Here is a 26,488-nt window from a genome sequence, read left to right as displayed (position 1 = left end):
ATTTCAACATAGATAATAACAATCATGAGTCGGCATGTTTAATGTTCTGATGATGAACTGATGTTCCGTGTAAGTGAAATGCAGAAAAACTTTGTAATGCAATTTAATATGTTGGTTTGCCACTGTTTTCAAATTAAATTCAGATTTGATGCCTCTCGTAATTGAATTCAGTCAGGAAAGATAGGAGTGATTGTTTAGTGTACGGATTAAATCTCCTTTGTAGTAAATCTCCTCTTAGTAAATTTAGTATTAGGGACAACTTGACTTTTCAGACCAGCTTCATCGATCAAAACTGTAGATACTTAAAAACTTAAGACACTGTATTATTGACAACATTCGTTTGATATGCACCAGTTCTTTCAAAATGTAACTTCTCGTAGGCTGTGTATGCATTATCATTATCTTCTCATTATGTTGAATTGAAAAAAAGTTACTTGGCAATAACACTTAAACTGTGACTACTTATGCTACTTCTGAGCAATTGTCAGCCTCGATAATTTCAATGCAAATACATTCTTAAAGAGTTAAGATTTGCAAAGATTCTTGCACGATATGAAATGAAGGCTGTCAAAAAGAAAATCACTTTGCAGATTTCATTTCACGATCTTGTTGATGAAAGTTTACCAATTAGAAATCTATTGAATTCCATTCACAATAATGAGTGTCCGATGAATCTCGTTCCTAAACTGAGTTTTAGTTATTCCTAACATAAAGGAAGTGACTTTTTCACTTTCCTAAGACTAAGTGTTGATTTCCACCAAGTAAACTCAATTTTCATGATTTGGTTTGGTATTTTTTCAGAGTGGTGGTCCAGGAGCGGAGCATTTGGTATATCTGAACAATCAGATGGCGCCGCAGCATCAGGTTGCTCTGTATCATCACCAGCAGCAGCAACAACAGCAACAGCAGCAACAACAACAACAACAGCAACAGCAACAGCAATTCAGAAATGGCCAGGTAAGTTTTGTCACTTTAAATATCGTATTTCAGGCCGTTGAACCTGCAATGAACATATTTGTTTATACTTCTGAATTAATACTTGGCAATGATAGACCAAATATTCAGAACAACTAATGACACTCTAGATGATTCTAACCTGTTACTAGATATAAATGAATATGATTCCACTTACCTTTCGATTAGGATTAAATTATTAAGGTGGATAATACAGTGGGAAGAGTGTCGATATTTTCCACAAATTTCAGTAAATCCAGCTAAAAGATTGGCTTAACAATGACGAGATAATAATACACGATATAAATTGCTATTCCTCTATTCTTGGAGTTATTGAAAGGAGTAAATAATACTTGGAGAAAGTCTTGGAAAAGTTTTTTTAAATTTAATCTTGGGCAAAAATTAAACTCAATAAAGTTTTTGACGGTAGATGTTATATTTTTGTACATCGTAAATGTTTTCTATTTACACATTCTCTTTTATAATTACTGTTTACGACTATTACTATTACTGAGCAACTCTTGTAAGTTGCGTAAGTTTTATAAATAGTCGTTCACTTTTCCTTATATGTGTGTAATTACTAAAATCTTGTAGCAGCGAACGCTAAAGTTCCATTACAACCACATTCACTGCTTTAACAGACAACAAAAACGATCGCAGTATAAATTGCATGTTCATGTTTGTGGTATATTTGAATTTTTCTATTCTTAATAATTCTTGTTTTCTTTTATCAACCCCAGAATATTTTGGGTGGAATTAGCTCGCTACCAAGAAATACGCATTCCGTACAAACCTTAAAATAACTGAACGTTTACATCAACATTTGGCATTGTTGTATAACTGCCCACGTGCGCGTGTGTGTTTTTACATCAGAAACGTTTTCCAACCCACGAATTACGTTATTTCTTCTCGTCTACGCGCGCGATTCTATAAATGAGGTTCAAGTTTGCAAACTAAAGTTAACGTGTATGCATTTTAAAGAAAAATCTCTATTTAGCGAGTCTGGGATCATCTAAAATTCAGGAAATCAACCTGCCCAAAGAAAATATACTTAAATTTTGCAAACTTACTAGATACCCTCGATGTAAACAGTGCTTCTTACATTGAGTAATTACACTCTTCAAACACTCGCAGAATATAACTGTGCAAAAAGTAGTATGAAAGTTTTTATTTTACGTTCTGTTTATTCTCTGACTCTAGATGTGTTTACAGCTACCATTCATAAGTCTCATTCAATGAGTCCCCTATAGCAATTACCGAGTTTTGCGTACGTCGATCATAATTAATATACATTTAACATGTGAGGATAATTTTGTCCACGACAATGCGGCCGATAAAAATTTATTCATTTTTTCATCTCTATTGCCTTATTTCTTTGAACAAATCATTCCCTATATGATAATAAAACGAATTAAATTGCGTTCGCGCGTACGTGTATTACGTATATTGCGTGTGCAAGAATACCCACGCTCGAAAAGCCCACATCTTATAAATCGCCCACGAATCTGTCTCTTCTGGATGAACCACAATGTTCTTTTTTTTTTATGTTTTTACTGTTGTTCTCGCTATTATTTTTTCTTATTGTAATTCACTAATCTCTCTATCTCTACCTCTCTCGCTCTATTTTCGCATGAACATGACGTTGTATAATAACGCGCATCAGGCGCTGCACGTACAACCGTGAGCAATTATTCATTTCGCGATGCTTGAGGAAACGCGGGCTGTCGTGTTTCACATACCTGCGTATGTACTTACGCGTTTGCAAGAATTTGTTCGTTTCAACAGCAAGTAGACAGTTACTAACAATTCTCATGTTAGGAAATTTTCGATTGGTCATGTTTTTCAAGAATTGGTCAAAGCTGCATAATTTTTTACTTTTCTCGCAGGATAGTTTATATAGTCGAAGGGTGAAATAAGAAAAACAAAAAAAAATGAAGTATACGTATTGTTACAGAAAATGTGGTTTAATTTTAATACAACTGTATCTTCTAAGGTATTGAAAATATTGAAGTCGCAAGCCTTAATTTTACAAAGCCCGGTTATCGACTGCATGTTATTTGATCAACTGTCGTAAATTATAGTTCAATTTATTAATCGGAACTTCATTTTAAATAAATACATAGTCTTCAATAAATTTTTCATCGAGTTTCTGAGTCAATTGACAATGAATGAAGACTCGAGTCAATACAGGTTTTAAATAGTAAATTTCGCTTTTTTTTTGCAACCTGTATGTAAACATTAAAACTCTACATCACGAAACTAATTCCGAGAGAATGGTTTTACGAACTAAGTGAGGTATCATTCAACCTGCAATTGCTAGAACTAAACTTTATGGAGCTGAAGCTTTGATTTTTCACTTTTTTGCACCGCTTACAGAATGTCATGGTCAGAAAATTGATCACTATAAACTTTGGATTGTATTTTCTAACAAATGTCATCGCCATTTACTCTATTCATACAGTTGAAAAAATTGTTTCAAATAGTCCCACTTGACTTTCTTTAATTGAATACAGTAATATTAGGAACTTCTGAAAATGCGATAAACCGTCTGTTATATATACGTGATTGTTTTCCGTCCATTTTAGCCGGCGTGGTGCCGCTTAGCGCGGTAAGCGAAATGTAAACGCGGCCTAAGGGCGGGTTTTCGATAAACGATGCCGTCTGTGATGATTTCGGAACGTAAGAAGGCGAAAGCCATTGAAGAAAAGAAAAAGAATTACTCATGGGCGTTTGCAAGGATACGTGCCGTTTTGGGGTTCCTGCCAATCGATGTCAAGGCCATAATTTAACCATTTGGCAAGCTAAAATCGAGCTCGAGGCAGTGACCTTCACTCTACGGGAGTGCAAAATTCCGTCTGAAAATCGGATTTATACTTTTATTTTATCCCCTCACACTTATTACCAGATACGCGTACCGCTTATGCTCGAAACTGCACACATTTTACTTTAAATTTAATTATCACCGTAGTAATGCTACGAAAACGACGAAGTCTTATCCTAAAAATTATGCGATGAAGCGACGACCTCATCAGTAAAAACCAAAAACAGTCATTTCTACTTTCCACGTGCTGCAAACATCGTTACGGTATTTGGAAACATTTCCATTCGGAAATGCGTTCCCAAAGGAGATACGGTAGTCCTTTACGGAACGAATAAAATGTCACTTGTTTTGTTTATTATCAGAGTCTATACCGCATCATTGATATGAGAATACCACAGCAGCGTAATTCTACATACAATTCTTGACAAAAATATATAAAACATTTGCTGGTTCATGCTAGAATAGCTGCCGAAAAGTAATTCCTGTAATTACTGATAATTCAATTACAGAAATACATTTTTTGCCATTATTATTGCGTAAATATTGCATGTAAAATTGCACTAGCTATAATTTCGACCAGTTATCATGCATAGGTTTTGATAATAGACAGATTACGTAAGTGACATATAACTCGGTCGGTAAAAAATATGACTATGTATAATATCGAAACATTAACTACTGATTGTTTGAATTTGAATTTAGAAAGTTGGTAGGCAAGAGTGAAGTGTTGATGAGGGATAAAAATATCTATTATCATTGAAAAAAATTTGCTCGATTGTGTGATGAATATGGTTGGTATGGTATGGGTTCAGAAACGGTACTACAAAACTAAATGGTATATTTTAATCTTATTGTTAAGTTGTTATGATGCTTGCGATGCGATAAAAACGTAAAGTTTTTGTGTACGTAAACATTCGATATGCCGATCACACGTTAACGAACCAATTGATTTTAGGGTATTAACAATGGCCTGACATAGACTTATTACAAATAATAAGAATAAATTTTAGAAAAGATGCGAAAGTATCCGAAAAGTAGTTCTCTCACATCGTGAAAAATCCAACCTGTGCGCGAATATAACCGCGGTTTGTAACACACGCTCATTCGCCATGCCTATAAGAAAGCTAACGAACGACTTGAATAAAGAATATTAATATCGACTGAAAATATACTTATTATTTAAGAAAATTTAAAAATCGTCCGTATATAATAATAATAATAATAATAATAATAATAATAATAATAATGATAATAATAACGTACTATATTGTAGGTAGAATTCTAAGTTTGTATTATACGAGTTATTCTCATTCACGGAAAATCACCCGGTGTGAACGTGGCTGCGGTTCAACATGTACACGCACATTCGTTATGCCGATAAAATTTTAACACGAATGATCGTTCGAATTGGAATTTAAAGTATTGGACGATTATAGGTGAATTGTGAATTTAATGAATTGATTTAAAAAGCAAAATCGTATCGGGTTCCGACGATACGAATATTGTTGTGTGTATAATATATACCGACATAAATGAGCAGATGAGGTAGGCAAGAGCCAAACGAAGGTGCGAGAAAAAGCCGGAGCTGTGTGTGAAATATTAACACTAGCGTGGTGGATTGGGTTTTTGGTTGACGGAAGCGCCGGTTGGCGTCGCTGCTGCGGAGCGTCGTTCTTTGTTTCGCAAAGCAGTCTCCGAGTCTCGAGAGTCTCGAGCGGGGCAGGCCGGCAAGGTGAATTCGAGGATTGACGCTAAAGGGTTTTAGCGCGATATGTAACCGCTCGCGATGTTGAAACTGTTGTGAACAGCGAGATATAAGGTGACCGCGAGTGATCGTGTAAAAAGTTGGCTGTATATTAGTGTAAAAAGTGTTTAAAATTAAAGTTTTGTGCTGCCCGTGGTCGGTTGTGCCGCTCTGCGTGTGTTGCCCTCAGTAAGTTGTGTGTTTGACAGACGCTTCGGGAAGGGAGAGAGAGATACACGGCAGGCGAACGCCGGAGCGAGAGAGGCAGGGAAAGAAAAAATACGCTGACGGCTCGACGCCGCGTCGTTGCTGCTGCTGGTGATCGAGTTGACGCAACCTAGCCAGCCTCGTGTTCCTCGCCGCCTGTATAGCGATACAGGAAAGTAAGAGGAGGAGGAGAGAGGAGAAGAGACAGAATAGAATTTTTGCTTCTTTTACCAAAAGAACGATTCGGATAAACAAACGAATCGCGCTTCGCGTTGGTCAGCGAATAAACAACAGCAGCGACGAGGAGTCTCGCCGTCGCTTCGCGAACGTATAACATAGAAAAACGGTGGAGAGTTTCGGTGTCGGTTACGGCCTGCAGGGCGCGAACAGCACAGGCGACTGGATGAAGCCACCGGGGGACCTTTTTCTCTACTGCGACATGAAAGACCTCGGCGCCGCCGACATGGTACCTATCCAAACGCCGATGAATCGTTTCCCTTTTTTGTTTGTTTTTTTCTCCTCAAATCATACTTTTATTTTTTTACCGACAAAAAAAACACACATCCCCCCAAATTATACACCATCGATCGAACGAATCGTGCGCCGCGCCGTTTGCCGACTGCGCGGCTGACGAGACGAGAGTCGCTTTTCGAGCCGTTCGAGTTTGCCTAGTTCCTTCGTAGCGAAGCGTCAATGAATCATCTCTGTCATCGCAGTCGGTGTGGGTCATGTTCGTTTCGCTTCACGAAATCCTCGAAACCGTCAATTCGAACAACCTTCTTCCCAGTTTGCCACCGGTCGATGTCACAACCGGCTCCTCATTGAGATATACATATACCCGCTTATTTACACCCGGAACGCGCGGGCTTTGCCTATCGATTCACGAAAAACACAAATTACAATACACATCAAACAAGCCACGAAGACTGGATTTCGATATAATTCTCTTCGCTATAGCAATTGACACGTGTTGGATTCGTAAACCGATTATCGTTTTGTTACGCTGATCTGGTCTTTCTACCTAACGTGCAACATGTATATCACATCGAGATTCTATTATAGACTTTCTATTGCGCGTCCGACGATACGTTTATGCACAGAGCATATGTATATAGTGTATGTGGGTATACCTGATATTGGCGTAGGGGTATCAATTGACAATACGCAACGACACGTATTATTCCCGCACGTTTGCTCCTGGGATAAATTTATTGCCATTGTTATTATCATTATCATTATCATTGTATAACCGTATAGGTATAAGGCTTACTAAATGAGTACTCGCCGAACGTGCATTGATTTTCTCTTACTCTTCTCGCGTCTCGTCGTCGCATCGTGTGCTGTGTATTTGTCACGGGGGTGGCAAGGGGGGGAGGTCGTCGTCAAACATCGAAATTCGTAGCACGTGCTTCGAGAAAAAAAATCATGATAACAATGAATTAATTACAGAGATATATTAACACCGAAGTAAATCTCGTATCCGTAGCACACAATCGACGTACAATTCTAGCTGTACGATAGTCGTACGTGTTTACAAATGGACTCCTCCTCCCTTTTGCACGTTCCAACAGGGAACGAAGCTTTGATTCACAATTAGGTATCTACAGTCGCTAGTCGCACAGAGCCGGGCATACTACACGCAGATGCGATGCGGGGGCGAGAGTTCGTTGTTTACATTCGAGTCGCGTTCACACGAATATAGATTCGTGGGATGATTTTTGGTTTTTCACATTTTTCATTTTTGCAAATCATTCCGCGCTGAAACGGTTCCTCTTATTTCGACCGGTATCGCGGATCTATGGGTTGAAAATTCAAGAGGTAACAATTTAAGTTGAACGAGTTGAACTTAATTAAATAATTATCCTCGATTAACTGAGAGAAGATGAAAAAATGTGCCAGTTTATTCGAAGTAGAAGAACCTAGCTACTGCAATAAGCTTTGACGGCCTTGCCTGGTTCAGACAATTTTTATAATATTTTAAAGCGTATTGATTAACCGATTTTCAGCAATTAAGATTTGTTTTGCTTTCAACTGTATTTTACAAAAATTATTCTACGTAGTTTTTCTCGTAACTTTGGCATATATTTTCTTCGTGAAGCGTAAATTCGCCATTTATGACAATCGATGGTTTTTATGAACGATTGGGGAGCTTGGAAAGAGCTAATTTTTGCACAATTCTTCCAAATTGCACAATTATAAGATCCCTCAAAGTTGTTGACATGTGAATCTTGTTCTCACTTCTTTTTTGAAGTTTGAATCAATCTCAAGGAAGCTTTCCCTTTATAAGGAGAGTGTTGACATTAAAATTGGTACTTTTTATTAATGTTGATACGAGATATTTCCACATTGAGTATTTATTAAATTACTATAAGATGGACGATATGTTTCACAATAACGAAATAGAAAATACGGGATTTATAAACTAAACCATAAGTATGAATGTTTCATTTCAAATTAATAAATTCGATTTCACTCTATAATCCTTAAGTATATTTGAAAGAATATTTTCTGCAAATTTACCGAAACATTTTTTTATCATCACGTTGCCATCGTTAAACATATTTAATTTTACAACATTTAACAGATATCGACTATGATCAACAAATGGTAGAAAGAAATCTGTTTCAATCACTTGTATGTAGAAAATGCAAGTCTTTGACTTAAACGAGTGAAATCTATCAAAGCTACTAGATTTTGAACAATTTAGCAACGATTCGAAATTAAGCGTCGACATCTAGATTTTTGTCTACAATTCAATAACTTTGAATTTTTCCATCTTCCCAGAAATTGTCGTAGTTTGCGAAAACAATAATTTTTTAGTTCTTACTGGATCGAAGGTGAAGCACCTTATTCGAGGAAACAAGACATGGTCTCGTGCTGTGCGTGCAACAAGTTTGACTCGAGATTTCGCAAGCATGTCGCGACGGTTGGCAACCCTGCAAACCGCTATCCGTGTCCTTCCGAATAGTAAGAGTCACTTTTACTGACCGAGGATCGGAGGACGGTGCGTAAAACATTTCCTGCCGTAACAAGAATGAAATATTGCAATGATTACGACGCGCAGTGTTTGGGTGGTCATTAAACGTGGCCTCGTTTCGCTACCGATAGAGATTGACGATGGTGGTAGGAAGACAGGGCATTTTTTCCACGAATTGTCTCGTTCATCCCCTCGGACCGCGTAGCCAAACGATTGAAAAACAAACATCAATGAAAAGTGTAAAACCCGACCGACGATCATGACCTTGTATATTTGTCCACAAACCGGATACACTAAGTCCGTTCTATCTTTCCATAGTCGAGAGACTTTCTTGTCTCTTCAAATCCAGATCGGTCGAGTTTTATTATTTTAATCCTAAATCTTCATTTTCATGAGCCAATATGGTTGGTACAGACATTCACAATCAGATATATTATCGGTTTGTCGATATTGACGAATAGTTACTGACGCCAAAATATGTTGAGTGAATTTTACCACATTTTACAATTCCCCCCCTTGACTCAAAGTTTAAGGATTGATGGGCCATACAATCTCGATCAAAATATTGGAGAAAACAAAAAACTAGTCTGGAGAATTTCTGGTAATGTTATTTACACCGATGAAATAATATCTGACTAACGTTAACTGAGATATTAACAATTTCCACAAAGGCCTTAGAATTAAAAAGTTCCAAATTATTCAGTTCTGGTGTTTTGGATTTATCTTGGTCACTGCTCGTTTTCTACCGAAATTGTTCAGTATTCTTAGGGCAATTAACATTAGGGCTATTTAACTGTTTAGAGAATAAATCTGTATGATATGCAAAGAGAAAATTTTCAACAATGCTTTTATGCGGAAGTTTTTAGTTTCTTGCCTGTAATACTCGTAGCGAAAAAATCCTTTTCTGTAGATCTAAAGACATTGATTATGCAAATTGAAGTCAGTCCAACCGGTTGAATTCAAATTTGACGACGACAGAATTGTTTTCTCCGTTTCTATACAGCTGTCAAGCCGATGACCGACGAACTATATTGAGATCCAAAGATATTAACAATTTCGTTGAAATAATAATCTGTTAATATACATGAGAAATCAAAAATCAGATTTCGCCGAATCCTACATTTGCGAACAAAATCTTATCCACAATAATTATGAGACTGAAGTTAGTAACGTTCACGTAACGAAACACCTGTGAAAAAAACATTAATGTGTAATTTTAGAATGAATTTCAAGCAGTTGGCTTTTTTATTTAGTTTATTTGTCATGGTTTACTAAGCTTCAGACATTAGCAAAGGTGCGAAGTAACGATTTTTCCCGAACATGCATCGTCACAGTAACGTTACTAACTTCATTATCATCAATAATTCGCATTGCATCCGTATGCTTTCTTATTTTACTATCTATCCATCGAAATTCTGTACCACTTTTACTAACCGGATTCTTATTCATCTGCGCAAACGTTCTCGACTTTGATAAGCTAAAAACGGAAGTGTTTCACGTGGCACTCGGCCAAGTTCTACGTAGCCTACGACCGCAGCTGGTTGTCAAGATCGCGTAGACCTCGTAACGTTTTTCTCACTGTTATTAGACCGACCGTATTGCCCGCGATTCTTAAAAGTCTATTGACATTGAACCCTAGTGTTCGTAGACTGTGGATTTTCTCCTTTTTGATCTGGAAGTGATCGCGTGCCGGTCTCTTTTTCTCCCAGACATGTTTTTTCTTTTTCTTTTTTCTTTTTTTCAGGTTTTTATATCGTCTATCATAAAATATTCACTCGAGCGTCGGCTTGCATCTCTCTCTATCGATGCATTTTGCGACGAGCGCAAAAGAAACTCGGGTAAACTATTGCGGTCGATCTTTCGTTCAGCCATGAGCCGGCAAAAGCGACGTGTAACTTTTTATTTCATTTTCAAAGTAACGTCTTACTATTTTTCGGCTTTCTCAGATCAATTACCTTTTCAATGATATTTTATTGCGGCGGTTCTCAATGGAAACCACAAGTGATTACACGTATCGTGATGTAAACCGGTGAAAAAAGAAACGAAGAAACGGTAGAGAAATTTTTTAAAATAATCACTCTCACACTAGAACAACAACGAATAAACGAATTTTCATTATTTCTGCATCAATCGATGTAGTTCTTTCGCATCTTACAACTGATTAAAATTTTCAGCGAAATCGTCCGATTTGTTCCTGATTTATTTACAAGAATGAATGATTTTTTTCTGTCTGACACATCGATTAACATCGAACCGATTTTTTCTTTTTTTTTTTAAGTCGTGACATTTTCTTCATGCAAGTCTGGCTTCTATGAGACTTGAATTACAAGTTGTAACCGCACTGCAGAGTTGGTGCATTTTTGAAAAATGAATTCATTTACCCATGCAATGAATTATTTCGATCATTAATTATTGCAGTGAGGTTTTCTTCCGACGATGCTACGTACGGCATAGACATGAGCTAGAACCCGAGGTCACATAGTTACATGGGCTAGACGTATCTAAGGATGTATGGGACTGCCGTACAGTCAGTTTGAAAAATCGGTTCTAACAAAAGTTGAAAACGTCTCGGTTAACAATAAGTTGAAAAAAAGTCCCTGTGATGTATGAAAAAATTCTAAACCGCTTGATTTAAAATGCAAAGACCTAGAATATTGTTAACAACTTCAGAGAAATAACGCGTTGTTATTCTATCATCTTTCATCGAAAATACATCCGCGTTGCTTGTCCGATTCTGTTTCACATACGATAGTTAATTTTATTCGTGATTGGATTCTTCGCGAACAGTCATCTGATTTAAATCTTAGGCAACTGCAATGATGTATTTATTAAAAAATCACTAGTTTATCATCCGTCGTACATGTGTCGGATATTTTTTCTACCAACCAATAAGCTGAAGAAAAAATCTGTTCTACGTTCATTTGTATCGTGTATCGATGTATGAAAAAAGCTAACTCATTGTTCATCGAAATTTGCCGACATGTAACGGATTGGCGGTCAAAAAAAAAAACAACAAAAAAAACGCAGCAATCGTATAATTTCTCACATGAAATCCGGCGTTTCAACTTTTCTTTCCCAATCACAAGGGCTTTTTCTTTTATTATATTCAACATGACGAGGCTTGTGTATAAGGTAACTGGTAATTTACACTTTGTCGTGTTTTTTTCTTTTCCACATAATTTCCAACCGACTGTACGTAAGTGAAAATCAACTACCAGCTGTAACGATGTCTCCGAATATCGATTCGCGTGAGTCACTATCTTCCCGTACCTTCCAGCCTCAGGACCGACCCTTCGCCACGCCCGGGCCCCTCCTTTACTTCTTTCCCGGCCTTCTTTCCTGTCGGGTCTCTCTCGACCTACAGCTGCCGTCCTCGAAGTTCCGCAGATGTAGCTCCTCTGATTTACGACCCCCGGAACAGGATATCCCGGAATTTTACTTTGATCGTAGTTTAAAGTTATCAACGATTTTTCACAATTGTTTTTAACTCAACAGTTTTTCTCCTTTGCCTGCAGCTCCGTTTCTATCGTTGAAAGACTGATAAATATATATCAGTGACGTGAAAACCTATTCTATTGAAAACAATTAAATACCGTATATTGGTATTGTCTGTTAATGACCCTGCTGGACGCGGTTTACCGTTCGACACATATTCGGTTATACACGAGGTATAATCGTTGCGCTGGGTAACATTTTCGGTATACAAGACAAATATGTATTAGGTGTGTTCTAACTTTTATCTTTCAATTTATCATCGTCTTGTTTGATTATTAGTCGCTGGAATTTGATACAAATTGAATATTTCATGTGACGAAACAGAGACAATTCATCGGAAGTTTTTATCACGGTTTTACTGTTTCGAAGTAAGAATGCGCAAGTATGTGAAGAACAGTTCTGAATGTAAAAGAAAAGAATATCATTTTCTACCCGCAAGAACGAATAACTTGCGAATTTTTGCTCTCAGTGAATATATTATCCAGAAAAAAAACAATATTTCAGGGAATTTTCTTCAAAATAGAAATGTCGAGGAAATTTTTTTAACCTCTTGTTTCACCTGCAATGTGTTTTAATATTTTTCATACCCAGAGCTCATAATTATCACAAAATAAAAATGAAAACGTAATCTCATAATTTTCTTCTGAACGGCTTAAAATTAGCATAAATTTTTTTGTTATTTAAATGAATACACGCCTTCTCTTGTTTATATACCGTGTTTATACATATGTATATTGTATATTATACTCACGACTACTCTGCAGTCCATAAATTTTCACGATCATTAAAATCAACGTATAACGATGCCTGCCGCTTCGCTCGTTATCCGCTTACAAAAGAGAAAAAAAAAAAATATCGCATTGAAATATTAGACGATTCCTCCTTTTCTTTACAGTCAATCATTTTCGTCGTTACGTAACAAGAATTGTATATCTTACAATTTAATCGAGTTCAGTATTATTTTACAATATTTCGTATCCTTGAATATACAATACATAACTGTATATATAACTGTATGAGGATATAATTATACCTATTTACTTCGATCTTATTTTGCTGCAATAATGAGAATTGTTCATCTTTCGTTGAAAAATCTAAGTTCCAAATAATCCCAATAGTTTCTCTGGTACTATACCAAATTACATGATGCTTTATGACAAAAGTGTGGGGGTTTTTTTTTTTCCTTCATTTTTAATCCCATCAAGGTGGTGGAACGGAGCAAATTTTTTTGATTTCATTCATTGGAGCGCATTTCATCCTATTCACTGTTTTCAGTGAATTATCTGTAAAGTTTCGCTTGAATGACCTACTATGTAAATTATCGTGATACCCGATAATGTTATAATTGCATAGATATAAGATAAAGTTTAATACGTTGTATTCAATTACATCGTTAACGAGTCTCATCGTCGTTAGTTGTTGACGTTAGTAATTAGGATTTTGAAAAATCGGAAACTGAAAAGAGTTCAAAGTACCTCCATTAGTTTATCGTTAAACAGTTATATCTGTACATATATAATGTATTTCTCTATGATAATGACGCGAACCTCTGTATACATTCACCAAGCAGTTGCGACGTGAGACAGGCGGTAGAGCGATAAAGCAAAATCGTTGGTATAATATTTATGTTTCTTTTTCTCCCCACTCTACAAACCTCCCCCTGACCTTATCTCCCCTTTTCTCGGTTTCTAAGGGTTTCCGTTTTGTATGCTTGCGCATAATTTTCACGAACTTCAAGCTTTGGGTCGTTCTTTGCATTTCCTCTGATCCCCCGACTGCGCGAAATAATTGTTAGCAGGGGTGTCATAATTTGCACAATGCAAAAACTTATCACGATATCAGCTAAGAACTGACTTCATTTTTTCGCTAACAACGCGATATACATTACATTTAGGAAAATTTTACGAGATACCTTTTTTGTAGAGCATTGAATATCCTGAAAAATAGCCTGAAGGATTTTTTTTAATAATGTATATTTTTAAGGTAATTAACGGTTTTCTTTGGAAAAATTTCAAATTCATGCATTTTTCCATATAAAAATTCGAATGCTTGGCGGGGCGTGTTGGAATTATCGGACAGATTCTGGGTTTCGGCCAATTTTTTTCCTGTATGTATACGTTGATTGCTTTTGGGGGGTGAGCGGGAGGAAATTTAGACATGACCAAAATAAGAACCACCCTAATACATACATGTATTACATATACATACACGGTGTGTACTTATTTAATTGCATAACACGAGTGCATGCACTTTTATTATTATTAATACGATATATCATCATCGCTTCTTGTTGGGAAGTTGGCATTTCTCTTGAACATATTATGCATACTCTAATTATGTAAGCGCAATTCATGAATATAGCAGCAGACAGCGTCAATCTTTGCACAGAATGTTTACTTATCGTATATTTGTACAGAGCTACGTGAGGAATAGCAATGTGATTATTATTACATGTATTTTTTGTATCGTTTTCTTTTTTTGTTTTTATTCTGCTCAAGTCTTGGATTTTTTCGTTTTTCATTTATACCGTTTAACAACTCTGGCGGCTATGACATATAGATTATAGCGAAAAATTCTATCACGTGAAACACGCAAATGTTGATGCAGCATTTTTCTGTACAGAATTTATCATTATTTTCTTAATTCAGATTGAGCAACAATGTTGTGAATATACAAGAAGAGAATATGAGAAAAAATTTGATCGGGAACTTCTACAATAAACATTTTTGCAGATTGTAAATCAAATAGGACTGAGCTGTTTGGGTTCTTACAATTAGACTTACATTGAGTTTTATGTAATAAGTTTAATATTCACTGCTGGATATTTCTAAATATCTGTAATCGATCTAACTTGTTTTATTTCTTTGTTTACAAAAAAAGATGATCGCACGCAGCTGTTAAAGCGTGAAAATTTAAAATTATATCCGAAAATGACAAGAGTCGAGTCGAATTTCACAAGTTGAAACTCATTGCAGGTGAAAACTTAGCTCATTATTGAAACTTTTACTTGAAATTTATTGCCGAATTTTTTAAAATTAGTTATCCAGCAATTACTTTTGGACAAGATCTTCATTATAATATAAAGAAAAATGGGGGGAAAAAGAGAAAAAGAGAAGAAGAGAAGTAATTATATAAATCAAAAGTATTTCTAATTAGAAAAAATCATAGCTTTGACGAATTTGAGGAAGGGCGATAATGCGATCGACGTCCACTTCGATCGACTTACCCGGTAGGCGGAAAAGTACGAAGAAGTTGAATTAAGGGTATAATAATGATCTTCACGGTGTGATAAAACGATATGAAATTCCGACATGTAAAAAAAAGTAGAATTAAATAATGCAAGGTGACCTCGCGTTGTTTAGACTTCGAAAGTGGGCAGTTAGATGAGCATTAGTATAAGGTGTACTCGAGAGGACCGTTCAATTGAATTCGATTAAATTTCTTAAAATCCGTAAAAATCTTCATTGTTATTATACAGTCGGATAATTTTTTTTTTTTTTTAATTCAAAAATAACATCTTGCTTACCTTTCTTATTTCGTATGAATGAATCGATTTGTTTTTCCGACTATATACGATTCATTAACCATATTCACTTATTTTTCGCTAGCTGGGCTCCTTCTTTCGCAACAAACCAACCGTTGGGGATCAAATATTGGCGCGGCAAGATGAAAGGGAGGAGGAAACTACGGGCTTAGCGAGTTAGAAAAATGAGAGACTAGGGAAGGGAACGGCAAACCGATGGCGATTGAAGTAAAGTTGAACTTGATTCAATTCATTGCCTCGTGTCGGCGAATCGAAAGGGATCAATGTCGGCTGTACCTTGTCTCTCATTGTCAGCTGTGCGATCCGTAAACGCATGGCACTGAGAGAAAAGGGTAAAACTTTATTGTCCGAGTGTCCGACAGCACATGCACCAAATAATTGAACTCTATTGGTCGGGTAGATCGTGCCGTGAGAATGTTTTCAACTGCAAGGCAGGGTAGCCAACTCTCTCGAAACTGTGCGTGTGATGCTAAACATTTTCGCGTCAAGTGGCTAATCGATACGGTGTTTGTACGATGACTCGTAGCTGTGATCGTTAATCGGTTAGTTAAAAATGAAAAGCGAAGTCCTTCCGAATGATTACATCGACTATTTAAGATCTGCTCAATTTGAAAAGCGTATCGCTTACATAACCTCGACAAGTCGCGTTTGATCGCTGAAATTTGAGGTGGCCAACCTGCATGAAGTGACTATAGTGAAATCGGTCGCTCAATCTGCTGAGTTTCACTATTTCCATTTGGTAGAATAGCTAGTTAGCCGGACGTACATGGTACATGTATACGTGCAAAGTTGTAAGGTCATCATTTGTGTCGTTGAATAATCAGCTCCTTAGGATCTACCGTCGGCATATATACATATATATATATATATATATATATATATGTGTGTGTGTGTGTGTATTTATCGTTTTAAAGCTATACTCACGTGCTACTTGAAGTTAGTTCAAAGGCTCTTTATTACAAAGATATTTTTTTCCTTGACGTCGCGGTCGGTGTAAGATTAGAAAAAAGTAGCTTCACTCGATCGAATCGTTGAAAAATTTAAAAACAATATAGAATGAATAAAAAAAATTGTCAAAGAAAATGAACATTGCATTCAGGTTCTTGAATTTCTGTCAAACATTACGTTTTATTGGTTTTTATTTCTTATACCAAACCATGAATTCTTTAAATAAATAGTACTAACGTCGAGTTTCGCAATGTGGAAAAAAAAAAAAACTAACAGCGTGAAAAGACGTAATTCCACTCAGAATTGGTTGATTGCAACTGGAGAAGCTTCGTCATTTGGTTCCACAAAATAAGTTAACTGGATTCCGATACATTAATTCAAACTCCCACTAAGTTTTCTTTAACGGCTCGGTTACATATTTAGTTTCACAAACAAAAAAACCAGTAAGGACTATTCGAATAATGCGTTTTTTTTAAAAATTTTTATTCGAATGGCGCAATTTTAGGCTGAATGAATGTAACCAATATTCATTAAACCAAAAAGTAAATGTGTACCCCCGTCGATACAAAAAGAGCTAGGTATACGTACCAAATTTTTCTAAAACAATATTCTATCGAATCGTATCGCAAGTGCTATGATTTAGCGAATGACGAAAATACGTGGAGATTTTAACCGCAGGTACATATTTTGCCGTGATTTGTTTCAAGTTCGGCTGCGGAAAACTCTGTCGTTTCGCGTATCTTTGGGAGTTTCTCCGATTTTGGATTTTTGAAATTTGATAATTGACGGATCGGGAATCCACGAAGCTGTCGTTCGTAGAAAAATTTAACTGGAAGCAGAGGTGGCGATGAATTCAGTTTGTAGAATCTCCTCTTGTCCTAGCCCTCTTTCTTGATTACGAACCAGCTATACGTGACTATTTGAGCTTATCGATCGCGGAAAGGGACGAAGACCTACGGGTGATTCACACAGTCGCAGCAGACGCGTCGGAGACTGCTGGCCCCACGCTCCCTTGGCACGGTTGGATGATCCCCGCTTCAAAAGTAAAGACGACGAGACTATGCGGCAGAGGCATGGACGAGGATTAATACGACTTGTGCAACTCCGGCGACTTTTCCATTTTCGCACTTTCAGGAGGCTCGATGCGAAATGATTTCGATATTCTCGTGTAGGTAAAGCAAAATACGATCGAATCTCGTCGCGAAGTCTTTGTCGCGTACCGACGATAAGTTTAAAACGAAAGATTTATAGTAAGGGAGTTTCCATAAATTACGTAACGCGTTCGAGGGCCGGAGGGGTCAAGGAATTTGTTACGCTTCGTTGCACAGTGTAGGGGGGGGATTTGATATCGTCGTTACGTAACGATATTTTTTCATTGAACAATACATTTTACCTCCTATTAATAATGAGCTTTATGTTTTTTCGAAAAAAGGCAGTCATCAATCGATTGTGTTATATCACATTGGGGGGGCTTAGTTGCAAAATGGAGGGGAGCAATAATCCAAATTTTTGCGTTGCGCAATTTATGGAAGCTCCCTAATTGAAATAAACTTCTGACGAATCGTAAATGTATAGTAAAATTCGTTTCATGCTTCCAGCGCATTCAATTATTTTCACAGAAACAAGCGTTTGTTCGATAACGTATCTGTGCACAAAAGATATGGCGACAAAATTGAGTGGGGAAAAAATGTTTTCTGTCCTTATCGAATGACGAGTGAATGACTCGAGACGAATTTGTGCTTGAAAGGAAAAATGTTACTTCTTTTGCCACATTCAATTGCCGCAACGAAGAAATTCTTTCTTTTAGTTATCTGTATAATTGTAACCAGTGTAGATTGAATAGGAAATTATAATAAGCTTGAAATAAATGTTGTTTCAATATTCGTAATTGCAGCAGATACTGGTGCAATTTACTGGTTGGAAAGAATGTTTTTGTTGCGAAATCCAAGTAATTTTTCACTACGATCTAACTTGAGTATTCCAAGTCCCAAGAAATAACTCCAAGTACTATAATTGATAATTCGAGTAAAGATTTTTTGACATTCAAAGTAAGAACATGTCATTTTATTTGTTGTGATGTTGTAATTGATGCCAAAAATATTTTTGGTGACAAAATTAATACAGCTTTTAGGTGCTTGTGTAGAGTTTCACGCTTTCGAGTTTTTTTCGCCCCGTGTAGCGTCATGTATTTATTATTTTCGGTGAGTTACGGAGTTGTAGGACAAGCTGAACGGCCTCCATTGATGTCTGATGAACTATTATGTCGATACACGAAGAAGTACAAGTTATTAACGTCACTTGCGGGGAGGCAGGAGGGTGAAATTACCGGCGTTGGTGGTACACCGGTATCTCGTTCGCGTTGCTAGGAGAAGCAACGCCTGCGCCGCAAAATATCCTCCTACGATTTGGAATCCGATACAGCCCAGGGCTAGTCCATTTCCATTGCATAGGAATGTAGTAACAATCAAACGATGTGGCTCTAAGAACCAGGCAAATGTGGATAAATGAATACACGGTCTTTTCCAAATCGATCGCAACTCATGAGAGTTTGATACTAACTAACTATAGACTTGGGCATTGTTCAATAATTCACCATCACTCCAAGTCGGCAATTCGTTATTTTTGTATCGTGTCATTCCGTGGAAATGTATCACATGCTACACGGTCGGTTCTACTTACAGTCCGTAACCTACAGTTCACCTACATTAATGCGATTCAGGGTTCATTTTACCAATCAGTGAGCAATGTTACAAATTTCGATCGGTTATACTTACCCTGAATCGCATACATGTAGACGAATCTGCCTCGTGATACGGCACGACAACTTTGACGAAGTGACACCCTTATACTTGTTCTTGAAGCTTAATCTCGAAAGTATAAAGCTGAAGATGAGAGATAAAACGAAGTCTTCGTTGGACTTCACGATGACGTTCCGAATCCGTTCACGCTCGTTTCATTCCATTCTCTCGGCCGAAACCTCGTAGGTATACGTATTCTACAGTCGAATCGGTTTCCAACTAGACACCCCGTATGTTGTGTAACCTGTAGGACAACGACACGTGGTTGCGAGTCGCGCCGCTTCGCCAGAGGGCTGTCAACTCTACGAATTGTACATTATTTCACCTCGTTCATTCGTCCGTCTCGTCCACCTTTGCGTTCCAAGTACTGTAACCACGCGAGAACGAGAGGCTACATGGCAAGGTGATAATATTTATTGCTCAAAGTTTATACCTCAAAGTACCACACCTGCGATGCATGGTGCACACAGGCACGTGTATATGCGGTACCTCTAATGCAGGCCAGTTATCTCCGAGACATTGTCTTACCGTGACAGTGCCACCGTTGTGGGGGGCTCACAGCTGCTGACGAGGCTCGATGCCCGTCTCTCCAGCAACCGGTTACGCCACGGCGACTAGTCGGCAATCACGATGGTCGGTTGCTGTTCCTGCCGGTTGCATGTATGCGTGCCTGGTTTGTGCCTTGACGCTCGATAGTCACGGAGGGACGGACGGACGGACGCGACGTAAAACGTTGCGAGGGATCACAACTCGAGGATTCGCTATTCCGATGCCCGTGACACTGAACTCGGTGAATTGCCAGGCTCTCACAGTCGGCTAATCCGTTCAATCTGCAGAGTAGAAGAAATTGAGGTTCAAGTTCGCAATGCTAGTTTAACGATTCTTTATCAGATAAACTTTTTATTTCGCTGTTGGAAATTCGGGAAACCGTGATACGGAATTAACGTGATTATACAATTTGGCTTATTATTCGACTCCTTTGAAGATATTTCAAGGAAGTTGCACAAAATTATGATTTTTCTTACATAGTTTCTTTTTCCTTCTTCGAAAGATTCGAATCTTTGCTTATTTTTAAGGTCCAAAACTTCTGGCTACGAAGCCTCTCGCTATTCTACAAACGCTGATCAGCTTGTAACCAGGATTGGTCTGAAATATTTATGGTCGCGTTATGCAACTTCAAAATCACTTTTCTCTTTCCAGCGTTACAGGGCGAGTACTGTTAACCCTGTTCTTACTCTTTACAAATATCGAAACGGTACATAACCGTAAAAAGTTTTGGAAGACTCAGTGATGTAGTACGATAAAGTACGAATAATCAGTTTTTTTTTACCTATTCATAGAAATCTCAAGCAACCATGGTTAATCAAATCACGGTCATTATATATTGTTGAAAAATGTTCAATATTTATGTGATTATTTCCATCAGAGCGATAGTAATAGCTCCCTTACCACGCAACCGACCATAATATATGACATTTCGTTCTTTTGTCTATTTTTCACCCTGAAACAGTCTTCTTTGTACAAGTTTTGCGTTTCTAATTCATTCCGCGGTCGTGTTTAGTTGGAGATTAGCCAAAAATGTCTTTCATTCGCCGTTTGCACGTCTCTAATGAATTATGACATCTTATAGATTCACGTGTTTGCAAGAGAATCGCGGTAAGTGATTTTTACTGTTAGCGTAGAATCGAGCGCCCACAGCATAATACGAAATCCATGTTTACCGTTCAACTTCCGCACATTCCGTTCACATATATTTGATGTGCGAAGTTACAGTGCCGGCGTGCGCTATTTTCTAACGTCGACGAAAAGTTGTCGATTTATTTCGCGTAATGATGAAACGTATGTAGAGCATTCTTTCACCCTCTTCAGAATTTTTTTCCGATTGTAATTTCAATCCGCGTACTATTCGTTTGCTCCAAAATATCCCTAAGTTGGTAGCAGTTTTGATGGTTAGAATTTTAACAGCTTCCTTCGTCGTGTAATGGTATCGTATCAGGACGGCAACTAATTCGTTACTAAGAGGCCCACGGTCTTTTGTAGAATAGCCAATACTTTTTGGATGAAACACCGATCGTTTCTTTTTCTTTGCTCCGTTCCAACGTGGAAGCAACGATGTTAACAATGATTTTTGTAAACCACGACAGAGACGATATTAATTTCTCATTTGAACGAATGCCCTCGAGGTAAATTATTCAATATCGTCGGATGCAGAAATATTTTATATTCTGCACGAATGTTGATAAAACCGCAAAAGCAGTCTCGCCTAGCTGCAGGTTATTTTTGCTCGTGTTATCTATTGATTTAAAAAAAATTTTACAGTGGATAAAAAACAGTTGAACGAAAGTTTGCACTTTATTTATTGCATCTTAATTCTTGCAAGTTACATTATACGTAGATTTTTTTTCTTCTAATATCGTGTTTACAAAAACATTTCATCTGGTAACGCATTTCTTGCCGGAAAAGTTTGTTCGTGAAGTAGTGAAGGACGAAAAAACGAACGTAATTTAGAGCAGGCAGTAGAAATGAATAATTACTAAGAGCGATGTTTCCCTGTATCGAATAACACTAAACAGCGTGAGCCTCTGTAGACATTTAAACGTATATTCAATTCACAACTAAATCCTTTCAGTATACATAGTGATTTATTCCAGTTGTTGTTTTCAGTTCATTATCGCAGCCGTTCTTCAAAATTGACAGAAATTTTAATCACTACCCTAAACTAGACGTGGAAGAAGGGCTTTAATCGACATTATTTTACGATTTATTTTGACATTCGAACCTTGACAGTTTCTACGCTAGTGTCTCGATATCATGGGGTATAATATGAACATAGTCACATGTGTGTGATTCTACTAGGCAGCACTTCGTCCATACATACATACACACATCCATACGTATCTGTTTTCACCAACATTTGTTACCCATTGCCACAGTAACGGCCGACCGTCTGTGTAGAATAAATAATCCACTATAACCGTCAGAAATATCATTGATTTTCTTTTTTTTTATTTTTATTTTCTTTATTTTTTTTCTCTTGTTATTTAGTCACGTCGAAAAGCGATTTCATCGATGATCATATCATCGTACGTGGCAATTTCTTCCGGCAAAGTGAAACAACGCAATGTTGAAAATCGCATTTCTCTCAATGTCGCGTAGTAAACAACATAACCTCCGAGGTAATTGTGAAGCGGCGTTATCGCGGGGTAACCTCATCGCGCGGTCTCGTTAAGTGTGCGATAATCCTCTTCCCTCGTCCCGTCACTCTCTCGCCCTTCTCCTTCTCTTTTCCATCTACCTCGGCTTTTCATTGAACACGTCCAAACAACGCACGGTCATAAAAGCGGCATGAATCAATTTTCACTGAATGGCAATTGAAAATTGACTCATGCCGCTTTCGTCGCTGAAGCAATAAACGGTTCTATTAAAACGTAACGACGCGCTGCTAGACCTTTGAGCATTTCCCATCCGAAAACCATCGACGAAGAACTCCCCCTTTTGAGGCGTACAAAAAGAAGGCAGAGCGTAGGGGGGTCGCAATATCAGACAGGGTTGTTTTCTCGAACTGTACGCCGACAGGTAGGATAATGTAGCTGTAATTTTTGGCTCCGATCACTCGGTGATGTTCTCTGTGTGCAGTTTGAGCCGTGCTGGAGCGGGAGGAGTGGCCGTGACCTGTGACGCGTGGGGTGAGGTCACTGCTCTACGGTGTGTAAAGGTATTATGGGTCTAGTAGCCGTCATCGTCTAGCCCGGACTTTGCACTCTATCTTGCTCTAGCTCTAGCCACCTCGGACTTGTCCATTCTCTCTCTCTTTCTCTGTCTCTCTCTCCTGCTCGCGTCGTCTTTCGCTTCTTCCTCGATGAGCGAAAAACCGCCCGTGAATTCGGTCGATGTATCGGCCATAAGATGTGGAACGTCCCTTCAGCTTTCTTTTAACTCGAAACTGTTACTTTAGCCCAAATTTACCCAAGAGTATAATATCGTAAATTGAAGAAAAATTAACACAAGAAGGACACTCGTTTACTAATAAAAAGTAAAGAAGTGAAAAATAAAGATCGAGAAGAAGATAAGAAGAGACATAACGTTATACTCACAATCAGTCGCGGTATTGATTTGGTACGTGGTACACACGGAGAAATGGGAATCACTGGAGTGCCCAGCTGGCCTGACCATCTTTATCTGGTGATTAATCGTTATGTTGTCCTCTTATGACCATTCAGTTTTATTTTAATGTGTCAAAATTACTAACTGAGAACATTTGAGCTACGCCGAATGTCCGCGGTTGTAACTATTGAATTGAATTGAATTGTATATTATCAATTTATGATAAATTCACATATCTGCAGGTCAATACTTTTGTACAATGAGTCTATAGTAATTGAAGGCTAGTTTCCTTTATCTATCTTTACATATTCCCATCCTTTCACTACAATTATTCTCGAATTGTAGCATCCAACCTTTGTTATAGGTAGCGATTCAACTATTTGTGTTGAATTATTTTACTCGAGAGTGTATTATAACTTACAAAGTTTTTTAAAAAGTATACAAGCTGTACGTTAAACCATAACTGGTAAAATGTAACTATAATTGTGAAAAAGTAGAAGTGTATTTTGTTCTTTTACGCAATAGTTGAATAGGAATTGTGCAAGATGTTGGATAAGATAAAAAATAATCCGAAAAATAACTAGATACTCAAGTGTTTTCCCTTTGTTTACTTTTTTGGTTTCCTCAATATAACTTACTAACTTACTTTCCGCATCATTCGAGAACCAATTTATTCATAGTACTTTGGCCGCAAAGCTATAGTTGTCGCGGTTTTGCAGTGGTTTGTCCTTACCACGCTCGGATCTTTGGTTACATTGTAGGTTGTAGAGCTGCTGCGGACATTCTCTTCTCGTTTCGTGCGACTCGCTACCGCGACGTCCTCGCTCTCTGCAGGTAGCCGCAATTGATATTCCGAACTTTGTTGAAGTAATCAACCACCTACCTGCATCATCGGTCCTCGATAAATTGGGGACAATCTCTGTCGATTCGCGTTGCCATATTACCGCTTGTGAAATGTCGGGCGGATACGATTTTTGCTTTTTCTTATTGCACGTATTATTACAATTTTTTCCTCCATATGATACGCTATTAACACTGTCAAATCGTTTGCTACGTCATTCATCCGCGATCCACAAACATATTCAAAATCGTAGTAGACGTTATTCGCTTTCCAAAAGTCGGCAATTTTTAAATTTTGTCTAAAACCGCCATTAGGACACGAATTCTAATATCGATTTTTTATATATTTTTAATTTTGTTTTCGTAGTCTTTTTTTTTTTTACTCATAATTCAGAAAAAAAAACTATGATCTTAAGACATTATGAAATCTAACTGAAACGTCTCTCGTTTCACCGATTATTGATACAATATCAACGTAATGATTGTTGTCCAGTATACTAATGAGAAAATTATTTTCTCGCATAATTCCAGATCGCTCCCTCGGCAAAAAAACTTTGGGGCGTCGATGAAGGCGGGTCTAAAGATGAGGGGGGAGTCAAAGGCGGTGGGATACTTCACCTGGGAGATCATCAGATGTGGCGCGATTCTACCTGGAGTACGTCAGGTAAAAATTTGTTCAAAATACAATCACTTATTATTCACATCTATTTAGAAAATGGTTTGTATCTTTATAGATTTATAGAAAGAAAAGAAAAAAAAACATCAAACCACTCGACATTGTCCTAGATATTGATCACAATTGGCTTGACTTCAAATTTTAACTAAAAAAAATTTTTTTTTTCCGTAATCTTCTATCATCGTACTGTTCCTCTGATATTTTTACCTCGCCTAACTCGCCAATTGACAGTGCAACTGGTCGACTGCAATCGTGGTGAAATTGTTTTGACCCTGCAGCAGCATTTGCCTCATTCACTTTTTTATTGTATCCACACATATATGTTTAGAATCGCATATATTTGGAGTGCAGAGTCGATTCGTTGCGGCAACATTTAACTGGGACGTCGATCGCACACTGCTATCTTACGGCATTTGCACTTATAATGTGCACACGACACCTACACGTGGGAATCGCTCTGGCACTCCATTTTCGATCGCGCCGCTTTCTTAATCTTGCGATTTCAACCGGACATCGTCAATGTTTTTAATTTCTTTTCCCGATTATAAATTTATTATACAGAGTACATGGGCAATTCCATGCGAATCCAACCAATGTCTAACCCTCACACACTTCATCTTGTCCGAAATTTTTACTGCAATTGCCACAACTCTGAAACAGTACCCTGAATTTTTTCAGTTATATTATTTAACTGATGAATTGTTTATAAATATTGAGAATGATTTTGAAACGGACCTTTTCTAAAACTCTCAAAAACTTTTCTTTTTTCCAAACATCAGGACCAGGCCCATGATGGACCGAGTTTTTTCTTTCTTTTTTTTTTTTCTTTCAAAGCACTTGTAATTTGTTTTGATCATATAAAACATTGTTTAAACTATCTGAAAATGACCAAAAAATTTTCAAAACTTCAGTTTTTCACTTAGAACACTCCTAGACCGGTTTTTATTATGAAGTTGATGAAAAAGTTGAACGTACAAAAACAAAGAAACAAATTGACAAAGTTTGCTTCATAACAGAACCGGTTTAGAAATGTTCTAAACGAAAAATAGAAGTACTAAGAATTTTTCGGAAATTTTTAGACCGTTGTAACGATATTTTAGCTGACCAAAAAAAATTGAAAGTTCTAAAAAAAAAAAATGGAAAAATATCGGCCCATAATAGACACGGTCTTAGAATGTTTGGAAAAGAAAATAGAGCTTCTGAGAATTGTGCGAAAATTTTAAAAACTCCTTTTCAAAATTACTCAATATTTACAAATAATTAATCGACCGATTAAATAAAAAAATAAAAAAAAATTCAGGGTAGGCACTGTTTCAAAGTTGGGAAAAATACAGAAAAAATTTTAAACAAAATCAGAAATGGTTAGGGTCAAAAGTTGGT

General features: G+C 37.3%; 1 protein-coding gene across 8 annotated transcripts in view; it reads left to right on the top strand.

Moving 5' to 3' along the window:
- Positions 1 to 26,488, top strand: part of LOC124181623 (maternal protein pumilio) — a 106,535-nt gene that overhangs the window by 3,998 nt on the left and 76,049 nt on the right. For 5 of the 8 annotated variants that reach the window (XM_046568347.1, XM_046568345.1, XM_046568344.1 and 2 more), the window contains 2 exons: positions 802 to 957; positions 24,964 to 25,096. In XM_046568347.1, the coding sequence (XP_046424303.1) occupies positions 802 to 957; positions 24,964 to 25,096 (289 nt within the window). Of the gene's footprint in view, positions 1 to 801; positions 958 to 5,478; positions 6,193 to 23,413; positions 23,671 to 24,963; positions 25,097 to 26,488 lie in introns of those variants that run through there. The other 3 variants (XM_046568349.1, XM_046568350.1, XM_046568348.1) reach the window with 3 other exon arrangements.

Source organism: Neodiprion fabricii, chromosome 4 (assembly GCF_021155785.1).
Source record: "Neodiprion fabricii isolate iyNeoFabr1 chromosome 4, iyNeoFabr1.1, whole genome shotgun sequence".
NCBI lineage: Eukaryota > Metazoa > Arthropoda > Insecta > Hymenoptera > Diprionidae > Neodiprion > Neodiprion fabricii.
Note: the sequence above shows the minus strand (reverse complement) of the source record. Positions and strands in the feature narration are given on the sequence as shown.